The sequence below is a fragment of the Caloenas nicobarica genome, chromosome 1 (assembly GCF_036013445.1).
Source record: "Caloenas nicobarica isolate bCalNic1 chromosome 1, bCalNic1.hap1, whole genome shotgun sequence".
In the NCBI taxonomy this organism is placed as follows: Eukaryota; Metazoa; Chordata; class Aves; order Columbiformes; family Columbidae; genus Caloenas; species Caloenas nicobarica.
This window is the reverse complement of record NC_088245.1, coordinates 138,693,827-138,710,468: the sequence shown is the minus strand read 5'-3', so window position 1 is coordinate 138,710,468 and position 16,642 is coordinate 138,693,827. Positions and strand designations below refer to the sequence as shown.

At 44.7% G+C, this 16,642-nt stretch overlaps 1 protein-coding gene across 1 annotated transcript; it reads left to right on the top strand.

Moving 5' to 3' along the window:
- The first annotated feature begins 147 nt into the window (after positions 1 to 147).
- PLA1A (phospholipase A1 member A) lies at positions 148 to 16,045 on the top strand. Its single transcript, XM_065654120.1, has 11 exons — positions 148 to 229; positions 1,968 to 2,169; positions 3,469 to 3,646; positions 4,997 to 5,105; positions 7,392 to 7,493; positions 8,348 to 8,437; positions 9,320 to 9,487; positions 10,415 to 10,504; positions 10,944 to 11,052; positions 14,485 to 14,649; positions 15,961 to 16,045. Exons 1-11 carry the CDS (start codon positions 157 to 159, stop codon positions 16,043 to 16,045), a joined length of 1,371 nt encoding a protein of 456 aa, XP_065510192.1. The 5' UTR covers positions 148 to 156.
- Positions 16,046 to 16,642: the final 597 nt, after the last annotated feature.

The window sequence follows — 16,642 nt, the reverse complement described above, 5'->3', positions numbered from 1 at the left end:
AATTGCCCCTACCTTTTTTTTTTTTTTTTTTTTTTTTTCCCCCCCCAAAAAGAGCATAGGCTGGTTGATCATTAACAGAGTCAAGCTGATCAAGCAACCCACCACAGCTGTTTTTTCTCTGTATGATCCTTGTACTCGTAGTCGACTAACAGGAAAATGGTTGAGGATCTGAAAAGAAAGCTGCTCATTTTTCTTGCTGTCCTCTTGCTGCTCAGCTCAGCACAAGCAGGTAAGAAAAACGTGAGCATTTGGCAAGGAGATTGAAGATTTTACATAGAAGGATCTGAATTCAGTTCTTCCTAAGCAACCTGTGGGTCAAAAGGTCCTTGCTATAATCTAGTTAGGTGCCAGGAGATAGGCTAGTGCAAGATGGTCCTTTCTTTTCCCATGCTTTGATTCAATCAGTCTCGGTGATTTAATTCCACCAACCTGATTTAAAAGAATGATCCAGGTTTACCCTGAAGTGTAAGGAAGCAGAAAACAAACCACTTGAGCTCTGGCACTGGCATCTCAGCAGTAGCCGAGAGGAAGTAAACAGACACCACACTTCCATTTCTTTCTTTAATTGTACTGTCAATTAAACTGCTTTTGTGATCATCGCTACAGCCCCACATCACCTGCAGCTTCACAGCAGTGCATGTCCTGCCTTTACTCACAATCCCCCTTGTCTTACGGTATTTCTGATGTGCACCGTGCTTGTATTCAACCTGCCCTTGCTGGTTAGGCTGTCTTATGAGCTGCATTTTTTTCTGAATTGATCTCAGAGAACATCTCTTTCTCTCTTGCCTTCAGCACACAGGAAGACCAAAATAAACAACAGTAAGGGATAATCACATCCAACAAGGGAGAATCTGAATTTTGAATCTCACTCCTTTGTGCTGACCCTTAAGCCATGTTCTGCCTAGCTAGTGTAAAGTATCTTCTATGGGAACAGCCAGCAGTTAGGAAGCTGGTTGTTTGATTTTTTTAATTATTATTTTTAAATTTTAATTTTTTTGTATGTGCAGATTCAAGGCTGTTTTGCTTCCTCTAATCCAGAAAAGAGAAGGTACATGCATTGTCATTGCAGCAGAAAGCAACTATGCCAGTTCATAAAGTAACACTTCTTAGGTCAAAAGAGATCATTTAATTGATTATTTGGCTTCCTGTTCATCGCAGGTTAATAAATTTCACTCCATTAGTCCTTCAGTAAATCCAGCATCTTACCTTCAACAAGCCTTTCAAAATAGTAGCCAGTCCTCTGAAATGACAAGAGATGGAGAATCCAGCTCTTCTGTGGATAGTCTACCTATGCATACTACTAGCCATACATAGTGCTAAACTTCTGTGCTTACTTTCTAGACTAAACTTCCTCAGTTTTTTTTTACTAGCTACCGGGTTGAGATTTTTTTTTTCTCTCTAGATCAAAATGCATTCCAGTAGCTGCCATTTCCTTCCCATAAAGCATTTTCATCCAGTAAATGAAACAATTCGGAAATTATCACAGACACATTTTGTCATCAGCATTCTCATATTTGTTTCTGGTGTTTTGGTACATTTGTCAATTATACTTGTACCTTCTACTAAGCCTACCAGAATCTGAATTGAAATATCCCCATTCACTGGTGACTACCTGTTGGCAGCCATTATTTTTAAGACCTAATAGCCAGCTCATAAATGTACTTAGTAGCTGGCATGTGTGACCGATTTGGAAAAAAACCCCAATGGAATGTCATTCATGTCTCAGTAAAACAAGTCTCAGAAGTCAAAGCTACCATGACATCCATGGTTATCTTCCACAGACAGGGCTGGAATTCCATCTAAGGACAGAAACAACTTTATCAGACAAAGCTTCCAGAATAGGCTGATTTTATTTTATGTTCTCTCCTTTTAATCTTTATCAGTAGAAGCAAGATTGATACCTTTGTTTTCCTGACTGATGACAATAAACTTTTTTTTTTCTTCCCCATTGCTCCCTCTCTTTGCAGGGAACACAGACAGACTCTCAGGGCATCACTGCACAGACTTCCAAACAGCAAATTTCCTACAGGGCAGTAAACTTAAGGTCCGGTTTCTCCTGTTCACCTCCTCAAGCCCCAGCTGCGGGGAACTGATTTTAACTGATGATGGCATCAAGAACTCCACCTTCAACACCAGCCTGGAAACTAAGATCATAATACATGGCTTCAGGTGAGAGAAAGAAGAGCGCTGTGACTAAGTTTTTACCGGTTAATTAAACATTCCCGGGGCATTCCCAAGCACTGGGTGGGGCTGGCGAGGAAAACCCTTGCTTGCGTGTGACGTTCTTAGTCTCCCCAGCAGAGTGGCTGCTTGCAAAACACGTGCTAAGAATAGTCTGAAGCCCTCATCCCCAAACCGTTCTCTGGGAGGCTGTGGACCAGGGCCAGAAGTATGGAAAATGCTGCTGACAACCCTCATTACAACACAACTTGAAGGCCTTTATTTTTTGACCAGCTGCCTCTTTTGTTTGTGTTTCACTTTTCTTTTTTTTTTGAGTCTAAAAAAAAAAAGTTTAGGAAATTGCCTTCCCTGCTTCCCTCCCTCCCTCCTTCCCCATCCTCTTGCTCTCTCCTCCTTTACCCCTTTCCTTTTTTTTCCTTTCCTTCTTTCAACCTTTTTATTTAAGAAGTCTTTTCTTCAAGATTCTTGTCCCTTTAACTTATATCACTGAAGCTCAAGTCCTGATCTATGAGCAGCCTGGATTAGTCAGCCATTTAGAAGCTCTGCCAGATACATTATACTTCTGTTCTTGGAACTGTAGGGATTTGAGCTGGGATTTTTTTAAGCTGACACCATTCTGCAAGCTTATTTTACTGTGCCATTTTTCAACCAGGTGTGACCATGTAACATTATTTGTTTTGAAGTGCAAAAGCCTGAGTGGAGAGTGCATAAAATACCAGGATGAAACTACAGATGTTGCAGGGTCTTTTCAGGAAACCAGCTGTTGCCCTCGTGTGACATAGCACACCTCCCAATCGGTGGTATTAGGGAAAGTGGGTAGGACACAGCCTCCTCAGTTTTCCTTGAATTCTTGCATACAGAATTTATTTTAAAATTTTTGACAGATGAGGAAATGTAGGAGTGAAAGACTAGGTGATTTGATCAAGGACTTCCCTCCAGTCGTTAGCAGAGCAGGATCCAGGTGTTCCTGGTCAGCTCACTCCAGATGAGCTCAGTGGTGGCTAACTGAAGCACCACACCAAGAACGAGATCTCAGCCGAGCCCTGCAAATGTTACCTCATTCATTAAAACATCTGTTTCCCTTCTGAATCAGCCCATTCTGGAAAGTGTTATTAAACTACTGCAAAGAAACAGCAGGTGTTGGTGTCTGGCACCAGGAATAAACTTTTAGCAACTGTCTGGCAGCCTCCTCTGAGACGTGTGAAGCTCCAGAACCAGTGAACAACATATTGGCACATGCCCTACTTTGGAAGACACCAAACATACTTGTTTCTGATGACTCCACAGGGCTTTGGGTACCAAACCTTCCTGGATTGAAGAGCTTGTCCATGCCATACTGCACACAAGCCAGGTGAATGTGGTTGCTGTAGACTGGGTTTACGGGTCTACAGGAGCCTATGCCTCTGCAGTGGAAAACGTCCCAGAGCTGGCCCTCTCCATCTCACAGTTCATCAGCAAGCTACTGGTAAGCTACTGTGCACTTCCAGTGAGGGAGAGCATGGCCAGTGAACTTCATTCATGCAAACAATCCAGAGAATTGCTCCCAACCTGCTGTCTCCAGGAGCTGGACAAGCAGGCTCTTTATTCCAGAGTGAGCACTGTGTAGCACTAAAGAGATTTCTTTTTTCCCTTTCTCTTAGTCCAGGCTTGAGGATGACACTGTTTTCCTTCTTTTTCTTGAGTTTTGACATTTTCTGGAAAAACATCCCTGTTGTCAGCTGCCTCTCCAGCCTAGGATAAACCTGAAGGATGCCTTGGGTTTTCTCAGGTCTACGCTTCACTGGACAGTCTTCTTCGTCTGCCCAGAAATTTTGTCCAGGGAGCTGGAGAGGGTGCGATTTGAGGCTCTTTTATATTTGCTTTGGGCTGCAGATATACTTTCCAGTAGCTGGAAATCCCCAGATGTGGCCCAGTTCATTCATGCACAGCACAGCTGAGCAACACTTACACAATGAGGGTGATACATCTCTGTGTTGACCAGCCATGTATAAACTCTCTGTATAACGTTTGCACTGCAGATGTCAGGTCTAAGTGGCCGTGCTTTACCTGGCAGTTCAGTCCATGGATAAATCCTTAATCTCTGAAAACATAAGCTTAAAATACCAATCAGAATATTGGTACAATGATGGCATAAAAGTGAAAAAAAAAATCCTCTGCTTTACTGAGAAAAATATTATTGACATGGTAATCACAGGTCGCTCAGCTGAGAGAGAGAAATTCAGTCTGAAGCAAGCTGTGGAAAGAGAATCACAGAATGTTAACGATTGGAAGGGACCTCGAAAGATCATCTAGTCCAATCCCCCTGCCGGAGCAGGAACACCTAGATGAGGTTACACAGGAAGGCGTCCAGGCGGGTTTTGAATGTCTGCAGAGGAGACTCCACAACCTCCCTGGGCAGCCTGTTCCAGTGTTCTGTCACCCTCACTGTGAAGAAGTTTCTTCTCATATTTAAGTGGAACCTCCTGTGTTCCAGTTTGTACCCATTGCCGCCTGTCTTATCATTGGTTGTCACTGAGAAGAGCCTGGCTCCATCCTCGTGACACTCACCCTACACAGCTACAGGCTGTGTAGTTATGAACAGGAGCATCTGACCAAACAACCTGGTTAGGGTTGGGTTTGCATCTGTGGACCTGAAGAATGACTCTGAAAAACAGAAAGGGTAATACCCATCGTTCCCACATCTATTTGGTTCTCTACCACACACCTCAAAAGCAATCCTATATTAGAAGAGTTACAGACTTGCTGCCTAGGCTGAGACAGGGTATTTCACCTTTCTGCTACAGAAACATTAATTTGTATTATAATCAATCTGCAGGCCTTGGGAGTCTCAGGGACATCTATCCACATCATCGGAGTAAGCCTCGGTGCGCATGTCGGGGGCCTTGTGGGGCACTTCCACGGCGGTCAGCTGGGACGGATAACAGGTATCATAAAACTGAGTCTTGGATCCTTACTTGCTCTTCAAGGGAGAGGATGAAAGGGCTAGGAAGGGGAGTCATCCATGGTGGTCTTTTAATTGAATAAGAGCTCTCTAGATCCAAGCTTACGGGTTTCTTCCTAGCTTCAGAAGAGCCTAATGATGCCTTTCCAGACATCAGTCCCCTCCACACCACCTAAACGATGCATGTATTTTCAAAAGGGTCCTTCCTTCCTCTGCACCACTCATCAAATTGGTGCCAGCTTAAAACATATGAGGCCTCTTGACTAATGAAAACCCACAACCCACAGCACCCACATGCTTTGCTTCCACTTTATACCATGTATATGTCTGTGGTTCTTAGAATTAAAGCACACAATGAACATCATTGAGGGAGAGCAGCCAGAGTGAGGTGCTCTGCAGGAAATGGTGAGCTGAGAACCAAGGGGACAACAAGGCAGGGAGGGGCAGTGACCTCACTGATAAGGGACACAGTCCTACTGTATCTGGGCAAGAAGAGCAGAGCAGGTCCAGTGACAGGAATCAGGGTCATCCACAGTGCAGTGATCACCAGGCAAGTCTGTAGTGCTGAGGCAAGTCCAAGATTGAGTCAGAAAATCAAATCAGCAAGATAAAAGCAGAACCAACAAGACACGGGGCTGGGCATGGCTTCCCTACAATACAGCTCAGGCAAGGACCAGAGGCAAGAGCCTGAGCCAGTGTTGGGAGGGCCCAGATAAGGCTGAAGTGTTTTCATATACCTTAAAAGAGGTATGTGAAAACTCACCAGAGTGAGTTTTGGATACCAGAGCATAGACTTTATGAAGCGAGTTTCTTTAACTCATGCCTGTTCTTGTGGATATCTTGTGGGTATCTCTCTGTGCAGGAAAGCAAATGGTACAGGAACTGGAATGAACAGCCCATATCCAAAATTGCTGAAGAGCAATTTGTTTCATTACTTGCAGAGGAGACGAAAAAGCCTGAAGGAATTCAGTTGCATATAGTACAGCTTCAGTGAACAGTTTTCTTAGCTGCTGAGGATGTACATCTCAAGGGAGTTTATGCAGCTTGTGCTTGGAGGAGGTAGGCATAGAGAATAGAGGATAGAAATGTGCTTTCCTCGGAGCTGTGCTAGAATTGACTGTTTCTCATGTTGTTCCCTCCTCAGGAAAAACTTTAAGCTACACCAAATAACACTTTTCAGTATGTCTCAAAGCCTTCAACTAAAACTTGAACCTCAGTCTGTAGAAGTAGGTGGGGAACCTCCCAGCTTTTTGTATATGTCAAGATTGAAGAACACAGTAGAACAAACAAAGCAGCAAAATCTTCTGACAAATTGTCCCATTATTAGCTTTTCTTTATAGAAAGAATAGGAAAGATTTTTTTTTTGTTCTTTCCCTTTTCCTCCTTCTCTCACCTCTCAGAAATGCAGACACGTCAGTTTGTATATTGTTGATATTTCCTTCCTTGTCCATTGAGAATTAATGGGACAGAGTCCAAGGCAGTCAAACTGGCCAGCTCTGAGCCTAAATAGCATGTGGAACAGAGCTGCTTCTTAAATTATTGTTGTTGCCTGGGGAGGGAAAAAATCTTGTGAGATTACTTTTCTATGAAAATTGAACAGGATTAACCTCAGCTAGAACAACAACAAAAAATTATCTTTATCCCATTCCTTGGTATTTCTGAGGATAATTTCTGTATTCCTTTGACTCCCCAGAAGCTTCTGTAGGAGCCAGGTTTAGGCAAAATTTTTAATGTCTGCTTAAGGACTCGATTTAATTTGTGGGGAGAGGGCTCAGAATCCTCTTTGTTTTAAGAATGTTTGACAGCATTGAGCCTTTGTAATGCTTGGAATGGTTAATGCCTGGGATTGTGAATTCATCACCTAACTGATGATCTTCAGTGACATTTCTCAGACTGTAGTGTTAATACAGATGACAGTACAATGAGGGAAGGTGTTACAAGTTTGATTGTCTTTCACTGAAGATCCAAAAGACACTCTGCACCCACTCTGTCAGAACTAATTGGGAGATCAGTCATGGCTTTGCAGCCTAGAAACCTGAGGTACAAAACTGCTGAAGGGAAGTAGAACAGTGGAGGACAAGGTAAGGAAGCTGTAGTGGAAGTTAGCAGGAACAGAAACCATTCTGGAGCATCATCAGTGTGACCTGGGAATAATTTATCACTTCTGCCTAGCAACACTTTTAATGTTTTGGATAAAATAACTGGTCCAGAAACAAGAAAGGGAGGGGCTGAAGGGCACTTGTTGTTGTGGCATGTGATTTTCTTACAGGCCTGGATCCCGCAGGCCCTAAATACACCAGAGCCAGCCCTGAGGAGCGCCTGGACCCTGGGGATGCCCTCTTCGTGGAGGCCATTCATACTGATGCTGACAGTAAGCTGGCTTCCGTCATCTTTGGCCCATGCTTCTGTTCCTCCTGCTATCATTATTGCTAAGGAGTCTGTAGGTCATTGTTCCTTTATTGCCAGATTACCATGAATTTAGGTTTGCTCTGAGGAAGTTTCTTGCTTAAATAGGCTTTAATGATAAATTCCCTATTCCAGAGTATTTCAAGCAACAGACAGGCAGAAATTAGACAAAGGCCAACTTTCTAGCAAATATTTCTTCCTTAACCCTGCTGCAGCAAAGTGAATTTATGCAGAACCAGCTCAGCATGGCTTTTACCACCTAGAAGGAATTTACATGTTTAGTCTCACTTTGCTTTTTCCCACTTGACGTAAGAAAGGTGCTACTGCGAGTGCCAGAAAGTAACAGAGTCAAACCAATAGCTCATGCAGCAGCAGAGTAACTTTTCCAAAGCACTTAGGGTCTACGTAGGCAGAACATGTGCTGAATAATAATGTGGTGCCTTTGAGTCACACCTCTTGCCTGAAGATCATGAAAATCTCTGCCAACATAACTCTCAATCATGCCTCATGATCCCCCATAAAGGTTGTGGTCAGTTTTGTTCTCCTTTACAAGATGTCACCTGAGTCACAGAGGTGGTGATTAAGCCACAGTTCTCAGTCATTTTGATAGCAGGGCCTGGAGCATGCTCTGTTGCATGCAGCAAAGCTACACAATGCAGCTGTAAGAACAGGAGATCTGTCCTTGCTGTCTCTGGCACTGGAGCTGGGTCCAGCACTACTAATGTTCAGCCAGTTATTGGGACCTGTCATACACAACGTAGGTTAAAGCCTATAGAAGAGCTAAGTGAAAGACTGAAGTGGTATTTCACCTCCTTTCAGATTTTGGGATCCGGATTCCTGTAGGCCACATCGATTATTTCGTCAATGGAGGCAAAGATCAACCAGGATGCCCCCGATTCATCTCTGCAGGTGAGAACACTGTGGCCAAGCAAAGAGCTTTCATGGCCATTTAGCAGCCTGTGAAAATGCTATTTGGCAACCAGCTCCTGCTATAGTCAGGGCAGAGGTATATACGTGTATTTGTAAACACACACGGCAGCAGAGATTAACAGCCTACACCTCCTCTCAGCAGTACAACAAGCAGCTGAAACTAAAATCGCGTACAGGTCAAGTATCTTGGCAGCATCACTGTCGAGAGACGTGGTGTTGGTGACACTTCTGTATGAGCCAAAACCCTCGCATCAGTAGAGTTTGCATCAATGAAGAAAACATTTTTGCTAGAAAGGCTCTTAGGTACTACTAGCAAAAGCTGCATTTTGTTTTCATGCTGCAAGCTATGCCTATTCTTAGAGAGACAGCTTGTACAATTACTGCCCTTTCCTTCTAGAGAATAGGACTTTACGCAGTAAATAGTGTGGATAAATATTCAAATATGCTCTGGATGAGCCAGCTGCATTGAGGGTCAGTTTACAGGGGACACTTATGGTACCTCACTTCCCATAGCTGTGATCACAGTGTAGGTGGGAGTCAAATCTATTGTACCCCCTTGCAGAGAGCTTGGGGTCTCATCAATGGTATACTGATGGCATGGCAGCCGTGTGGTCCCTCTCTTCTAAAGGACTCTGTTGGTCTGGGAGATACACTTCTAACTCCCTGCATAACTTCTCCTTCAGTGGGGCCTGGACTTGTAGTCACAGAGATTCTCTGCAAAATGTTATTAATGGGAAGTGGATTGCTGCAGGAGCAGTAAGAGTGTTTCTTGACTCTCAGTTCCTTGGAAAAATGCAAAAAACCTGAAGCCAACAGAAAGGCTCATGGCTGCTTTTCTCCGGGTGATTTTTTTTCTTGCAGGCTATAAGTTTCTGATCTGTGATCATATGAGGGCAGTACATCTCTATGTCAGTGCCTTGAAACATTCCTGTCCAATTGTGGCATTCCCCTGTGCAAGTCATCAAGATTTTTTAAATGGTCGTTGCCTGGATTGTGCTGACCCCTTCCTGTTCTCCTGTCCCAGAATTGGTAAAGTACCAGCATGCTTTGGATCTCATTGGGGATAGTGAGAAACTGTTCTATTTTCACGTTTCTATAGAGAAGCTCTGAAAGCTCATATATTGTGTGAGGTAGAACACTAAAATTCTCGAACATTTCTGACTTTTAATGGTTTCACATGGCCCAAAAAGGAGTAGAAAGAGAGTCTTCAGAAACACCTGCCTAACAAGGGGGGCAATTAGCTAAAAAAGTGTCTCGTTTTGAGAAGCAGCTGGAGATTTTAACCCGAGCCTGAAATCCCATTCTTCTACAAACTACTCACTGTTGCTGTGTCACCTCCTTCTCATAAATTCCTGCCATGGCCACCTCAAAGATGAATTCCCTGGACTGGGAGAAGGTAACAGTTTCCTCTTTTAGGCTTCCGAAACTGGGCTGTGGCATGAGGAGAGGAAGTGTCCTCTGATGCTACTTGCAGTCTAGTACCAGAGGAACATAAAGAGAGCCCTCTTTTGGTATAGGTGCTCTCAGATCAACCACCCCTTCCCCATCTCACCAAGCCACACTGTCAGCAAGTCAGTGGTGCAGGCCTCAAGTTATGGTGGTCTTCTCACTTGACCGAGAAATTCTATTTCCCAGCACCTTGTGTTTGCATTGTCATTTACATCTGCACTAAGTTTCCTGACTTTGTAGTCTTTAGTCTTGCTCATTTTGCGCAGGTGCAACTGATGACACAGTTTGTTATCAGAGGAGTGAAACAAAGCCACCAAGAGGTACTCTGATGATGGTTACCTGGGGTAGATAGGTTTTCTGAGGGAATGTTAACATGGGTATAAAAAAGGGTCTGTCCTCTGAGACAGGCGAGTTGGGTGGGATGAATGGGGGTGAATCAGGACCAAATGTATTTCTCTTCTGGGTCATTCATGGCTTTTCCCGCACTGTCTTTATTTCCTCCTGCAGGCCTGCTGGAGCAGGCAGGTCTCAACATGAGAAAGCTGCCCAAGGAAGTGAAAGTTTATTTAAAGACCAGTCCCTCAGCCCCATTCTGTGGTAAGTAGCATAAGGAAAACCTGAGTCAGAAGGGCGTTGACCAAATGAGACAGATCCTCTGAGGAGGACAGGTAGTATCAGAATCAGCTGGCGGGGCTCAGGCAGTCTGAGACACACAGCTGAAGAGCAATAACCTTGCACACATCTCCCCCAAGAAGCCCTTTCTAATGGATTTATTAGTGTGTGCACAGCCCTGGATTAACACAACCACATGGCTTCAGGACTGAAGTAAACGGTAGTGAAAATACCTGTCTATTTACACTGAACTATGAAGACTTGCCCACTGTGCCTCTCACAGCACAGAGACTAGTTTCTTAATTGCTTAATTTTCTTCGTGCTGGTGGGGCCAGGGAATGAGTGCTAGAGTCCTTCTTTTGGAAGGGGTAAGTCCAACCAATAGTACATGCCCTCACTCCTACATACTTTTCCTCTTGTTCAGTCCATCACAGTCTGGTTGAGTTCCACTTGCAGAAGAAAAGAAACATAGTCACCAGCATTGAGATCACTTTCTGCAGCAACAGCACCAAGGACACAGCGAAGATCACCATGTGAGTGACCATGCATGCTTCTGGCTTTTTTTTCCCCAGCTCTCTGTGTAAGGATGTTTATCTCAGTCCAGGAAATGCACAACAATAGCATTTCTTCCTGAGTGCAGTCACTGAGTGATGAATCACAACCTTTCTTCTTGAGTCTTTCTACATTTACCTTGAATGCTCTCAAGAATCAGGCATGTGCCACCATTACTTGGTAACCCTGGCTAGGTCCACCTCTTCCCTGTGTGCACAAAGCAGTAGGTATACTCTGGGAACCCCAAATTTGTATACTGTTTTGTTGCTGTGCTGGTTCCTTTTCTACACCATACTCTTGCCTGGTGCCAGTTCAAACCACAATCACTCTCAGATAGTTATTAGCCCTACTCTGACAGACAGAGATGGCTACAGCAAGAGTCCATCCACCAGAGGTTCCAGACAGATGGACTCAGACCTCACTCTTGATGTGCAATAGGACAGCAGTTGCAAAGAGGAGACAAGTGCATCTCTGTGCAGTCAGAAGTGTGATCAGTAGCTTGTTGTCTCTGCAGTGATGCAGCAGAGCACCCAGGCTCCCATTGTAGGGAAAAGTCCAGGCGGCAGGAGACCAAGACCACATGTATAGACAGATAGATCTCTCTTGAAAGCACCACCTTCATCCAAACCGTATCTGAATTAAAGAACGAGACTCAGACTTCTGTTCCACAACCCTTGCCTCAGGGGGATCTCCCCACCACAAAGAAGTTTCTCAGAAGTCTTATTCTCTTCTTCTAACAACTTCCTGACCACTGCTGTGGGCTGGAAACTGCGGTGGAGAGATGCAGCTAGCACATGCTGCTGACCATCTCAGGAAGCCCGCTAAGAATCCCCAGTCAACTCTCCTAGGCTCAGAAAGGTTCCATTGCTGGCTCCCACATAGTCCTTACAACTAAGCCAAAACATTGTGACCTAAAGCTAACTGTGTTGGTGCTTCAGTCCTGGGCACCAGGAGATAGGGGTGAGAAATAGGGAATGGGAAGCTATGCTCTAGGGGGGGCTCCAGTGTGACATAGCTGCTTGGTGACAGACACTGCAATTTGGAGTTCATACTCCTGCCTGGTGGAGCTCAGTCTCTTCGATGCCTCCACAGCTTGGAACCCAAATCTGCCCTTTCCAAAGATGCAGGAAGAAGGAAATAGTAACACCCAGGTCAAAGCAGGACCCTTGATCTGCTCAGAAAGGCATGCGGCACTTCTTTTGGCAGTTGTCAGACACAGGAGTGTCCAGCAGGAGGCGTGTGAGCAGTGAAGGGAAAGGCTGTCTATGGAAGAGAGACAGGCAGATAATCCTGAGGCTTTGCTGTACCCTGAAGTTTTAATGAGACAGTAGAGTTATAGCAGGGTAACCTATCCAGAGACGCCCTTACCCTGGCAGAACAGCAGCTGTGTTTCATTTAAGTGCCTTCCTAAGAAGTGCAAGGCTTACAGCAATAAATCTACAGATTTGAGAGTATAAAATTGAAGATACTCCTTTTAATTCACACTGTAGCAAAGAGTAAAGAATTTTCCCTGCTCTAGGCAAAGTGAAGCCCTCCAGTGCAGTCAAGTCCAGAGTGTCAAAGAGGCATCTAAACATAGTTTCTCACCTCACAGTTCAGATGCTGATTGATCACTGACTTATTTCAGGTGATCTGCCTTGCATATGTGGCATCCTGTGGTTCCCTGGAAATGCACAGGGACCTGAAGCATTCAGCCAGTCTCATACCTTCAGCAAGTGACTCACATGGTTATATCTTGCTTGGCACTGCCCTTCTCCTCTCCCAAATATCAACTCTGATCTCACTCCTTAGGATGCTGTTACCCTACATGTTGCTTAGAGTGCCCCAAGAGACATGTCCCCAAGGCCCACAGCTGCCATGGGGCTGACAGGGTAAGGACCTTGTTAAACTGCTTACACATCACATGACATCATCTCCCATATCCAAGAAAACATACTTCTGAAGCCAGCCAAGGGTCCTACATCCATCCGAAGGTTGTGTGGGGCTGGACCAAATGTCAGTCCTGGGAGTGCCTTTCTTTAACCTACTTAACCTTACTGTGCTCCTCTGTCCTAGGGTAGGGCTGGATCCTGCCCATGGACAATATGCAGTAGAGAGATGGCCTCCCCTCTGTTGGTCCATTTGCTATCCAATATTTACCTTTATAACCACAATTTAATGATATTTCCTTTTTTTGGCAGCTTCAAGTCAGACACACAAAATGTCCAACATCTACCACTCCAGTCTAAGGGAGAGACTGGATGTACTGGTTTATGTTGGCCACTCTGGCCTAGGAGGATGCTGAGTGCAGCTGTCAGCCCGCTCCCAGGAGCAACTTTGGTTAGCAGAATTATAGGCTCTTCCTGACACTTTTGTCACCTCTACCCTTTCCCTGCCTTCATGTTTCTGATCAGGCAGTTGCCTGGGTCCTTCTGGGGTTGTGTGTGTCAACCTACACGCATCTTCTTCGTGAGTACAAGGAAATCAATGATCTCCAGGCTCTTAAAGGTACCAGGTAGATCATGTATAAGAAGTTCCATTGGATGGACTTCGCAGAAGGGAGGTGGCCCACCTGTGTAAAATGGCTGAGCAGCACGCCTTCCTACCACACGACCAACTGGACTCTGATCATTGGCTGTTTACCCAATCTCTGGCATTTCTCAGTTCATGTTACCTGGACAAGAGCATAGGGACAGACAAACATCCCTCTATCCAAGCATTCCACTTCCAACATGGTCAAAAAGCAAATACCTAGAGAAGAGTATAGGAAAAGGCAGTGTAAACATGTAGCAATACCCCCCCAAATAGCTTCCCAGTGTCTGACTAATTACATCTCGGGGACGTTCAGAGCCAAAGGTGAGATACTAGCTCCCAATGCTTTTGTCTTCCATGAACTTGTCCATTCCCCCTCCCATGACTTGTACAGTCATGTAAATTTTCTAACATCCACACCATCCCACAGCAGGGACTTCAACAGCTTAAAATGAATGGTACTCTGTGCAGTGTGTAATCTTTTTGAGCCTGCCACCTGTTAGCTTTCTTTGATGACCCCTAGTTCATGTACTAGAAGACATGGTGAACAGCCAACCCCTAACCCTGCCATTCATGATTTCATAGATGTTGACCTTACCTACCACTTCACTCTCTGTAGCAATCTGTGTTTCAATCTGTATGTAATAGCAAGAAGGGTTGTAATATAGCAGTATGATGGAAGGAAGGGTATTTATACAGAAATACTCCTGACTACAGAGAAAAAACATGCAGAGACAGCCAATAAGACTCTCATGCAATGCCCCATTTTGGCAGATGAGTCTTCTCACTCCATTTTATTATGTGAGGGCTTCAAAATAATAACTCGGGTGCACATCTGCATACAGCCTTCATCTGCAGATTGGTTGAATGTTCTCCCTCACATCTCTCACCCTGCCTTGCAGACCTAAGCACGAGGAGACGGGAAAACAGCTGCTGGCCCATAGAGTTCCCCTCTGCCAGATAAACAGTGTGACACTGAAGTATCTCCCCAGGAATCAGTTCTGGAGGAAGGACGCATCATCCATTGTCGGCAAATTCTGTGCAGCCCCGCTGCCCCTTGATAGCAAGTAAGTTGCAGGAATATCTTGCAGGGATTCACTAAGCCTATGGGTGCAGTCTGTGGTTTGAAACAATGTGTTCTCTCTCCCATTTAGATAAACATGTAAAGAGGTCTATCCCATCCCCTCTGTGTAGAAAAATCTTTTTCTACCTGTGAGAGCGAAAAATTGCCAAGGTAGTTTTCTAGTTTTCTATGATTCTTACCCCAGGATAAAAGTGTGCCATGGAAGTAAAATGGCTGCAACTCACATCACCTTGAAGATGCTTAAGTCACAAGCAATGGCAAAAGCTTGTACGAACTAGAGTGTGCTCCTTTCGTCATTGCTTGCTCTCTCCATCTTCCCCTTGTTTACAATGGGCCCCCATCTGAAACACGACAGACAGGATAAGACAACAGAAGACCAGTAATGCATTTCTGCTTCTTATACTGAACAGGTTTATAAAGCACTAAGGCTAAAGACAACAATTCTGCATTTTCTAGGACAGGCATTGTAGAGTATATGCCTTCAGCCATAATTACCTTATCAAGAGTAGAAGCATCTAAGCCCTTCTCATCGCAAGAAAGACAATGGTCTTCTCCATAATACAGTATTCTTACTAGGAGTTTTGCAGATCCAGAGTTCTTGCAGGTAGGGAAAAATAGCTGTGTCTGTAGTCACACATTAAACTCTGTCCACATTGCTTCTGAGTTGACGCTTATGCTGGCTCCAGGCTGAAGCAAGGTAGTGGGCACTCCAAAGTGGGGAAACCCAGAAGCAGAAGGGAGACTGTGTTCACATGCAAATTCTGTTCTTATGGGCAGCAAGGAGACTTGAGCACAAGGCAGTAGAAATATATCCAGTAGGTCCAGATAAGAGCTAGGTATTCTTATGCAAATATCAGGCACTCCTTTGACTGTAAGGACTATTCCTTACTGGCATGCTGTGCAGAAAAAAGCACTCCACAGTTGAGATGGGGCTTTTTATCCCTTATGAATGGGACAGCATGGCACATTGCCTTAAAGGGATGCTAACCTGCATCCCTGGAAGCACCAGACCTGGCTTTGATGCAGGTGGAAAGCTGTAGAGGTGCACAGGCTCACAAACACACTCTTACCACAAAACTGGGAGCACTCAGAGCAATAAAAATGCTGCTAAGAGGAGGTGGTGGAAAGGTGAAGGACACAGCCCCACACAAACCTCTCGAGCCAATTCATCCCAACCAGGGCACAGCACCCTGTTCGTCACACGCTTACAAAGCAGCACAAGGTCCACCAGCAGTTTCCTTGCCTCTGTGTTAAGATAGCAACCTCAGCTGACTTCCCTGTGCTCTTCTCACAGCAGGACAATGTCATGCCTGCCTTGGAACGTCACCCTCCCTGGCAAGACAGAGATCTCCTATGAGCTGCCTGCTGCTTGTGCTTAGCACTGCATTCGGAGCATGCAGGCATACCCAAAACTGAAAAGGAGCCCTAAACCTATTGCTACTCTCTGCTCACAAATGGTACTTTCACCATAAAACTGGATGAGTTTTTTACTTGCTGCATTAGGGACAGGATGTCAAGGAAAAGAAGAGTATGGCAGATTGGTGAGTATGAGATTGACTGGTTACATCAAGACATCTCAATTAAAAGTCTGGATTAAGACTTTTATGGATTTTGCACCCAGCTCTGAAAGTGAGACAGGCAAGTCATTTAATCTCAAAGTTTGGATCTGTATGAAACAAGAAGATAGTATCGCTTTTCCTACAACAGGACTCTTGGGATGATTCATTTGTGGTTTACATTAAAGTGCCCTGAGAACTTCATATTAAAGGTGAGAAGTATTATTTTTCCTCCTCGAGGGGAAACTGTGCGGTTCAGGTTTGGCACAGGAAGGAGTCTTTCTTAGCCAGTGCTCCAGTGGGAAACTCACTAGTCCCATCTACAAGACATTTTCAGAGTGAGACCCTGTTGATTTCATGTTAGTGCTCCTGCTAAATAATCAGAATGAATCTCTTGCCTGTGACATTTGCCAATTTCCA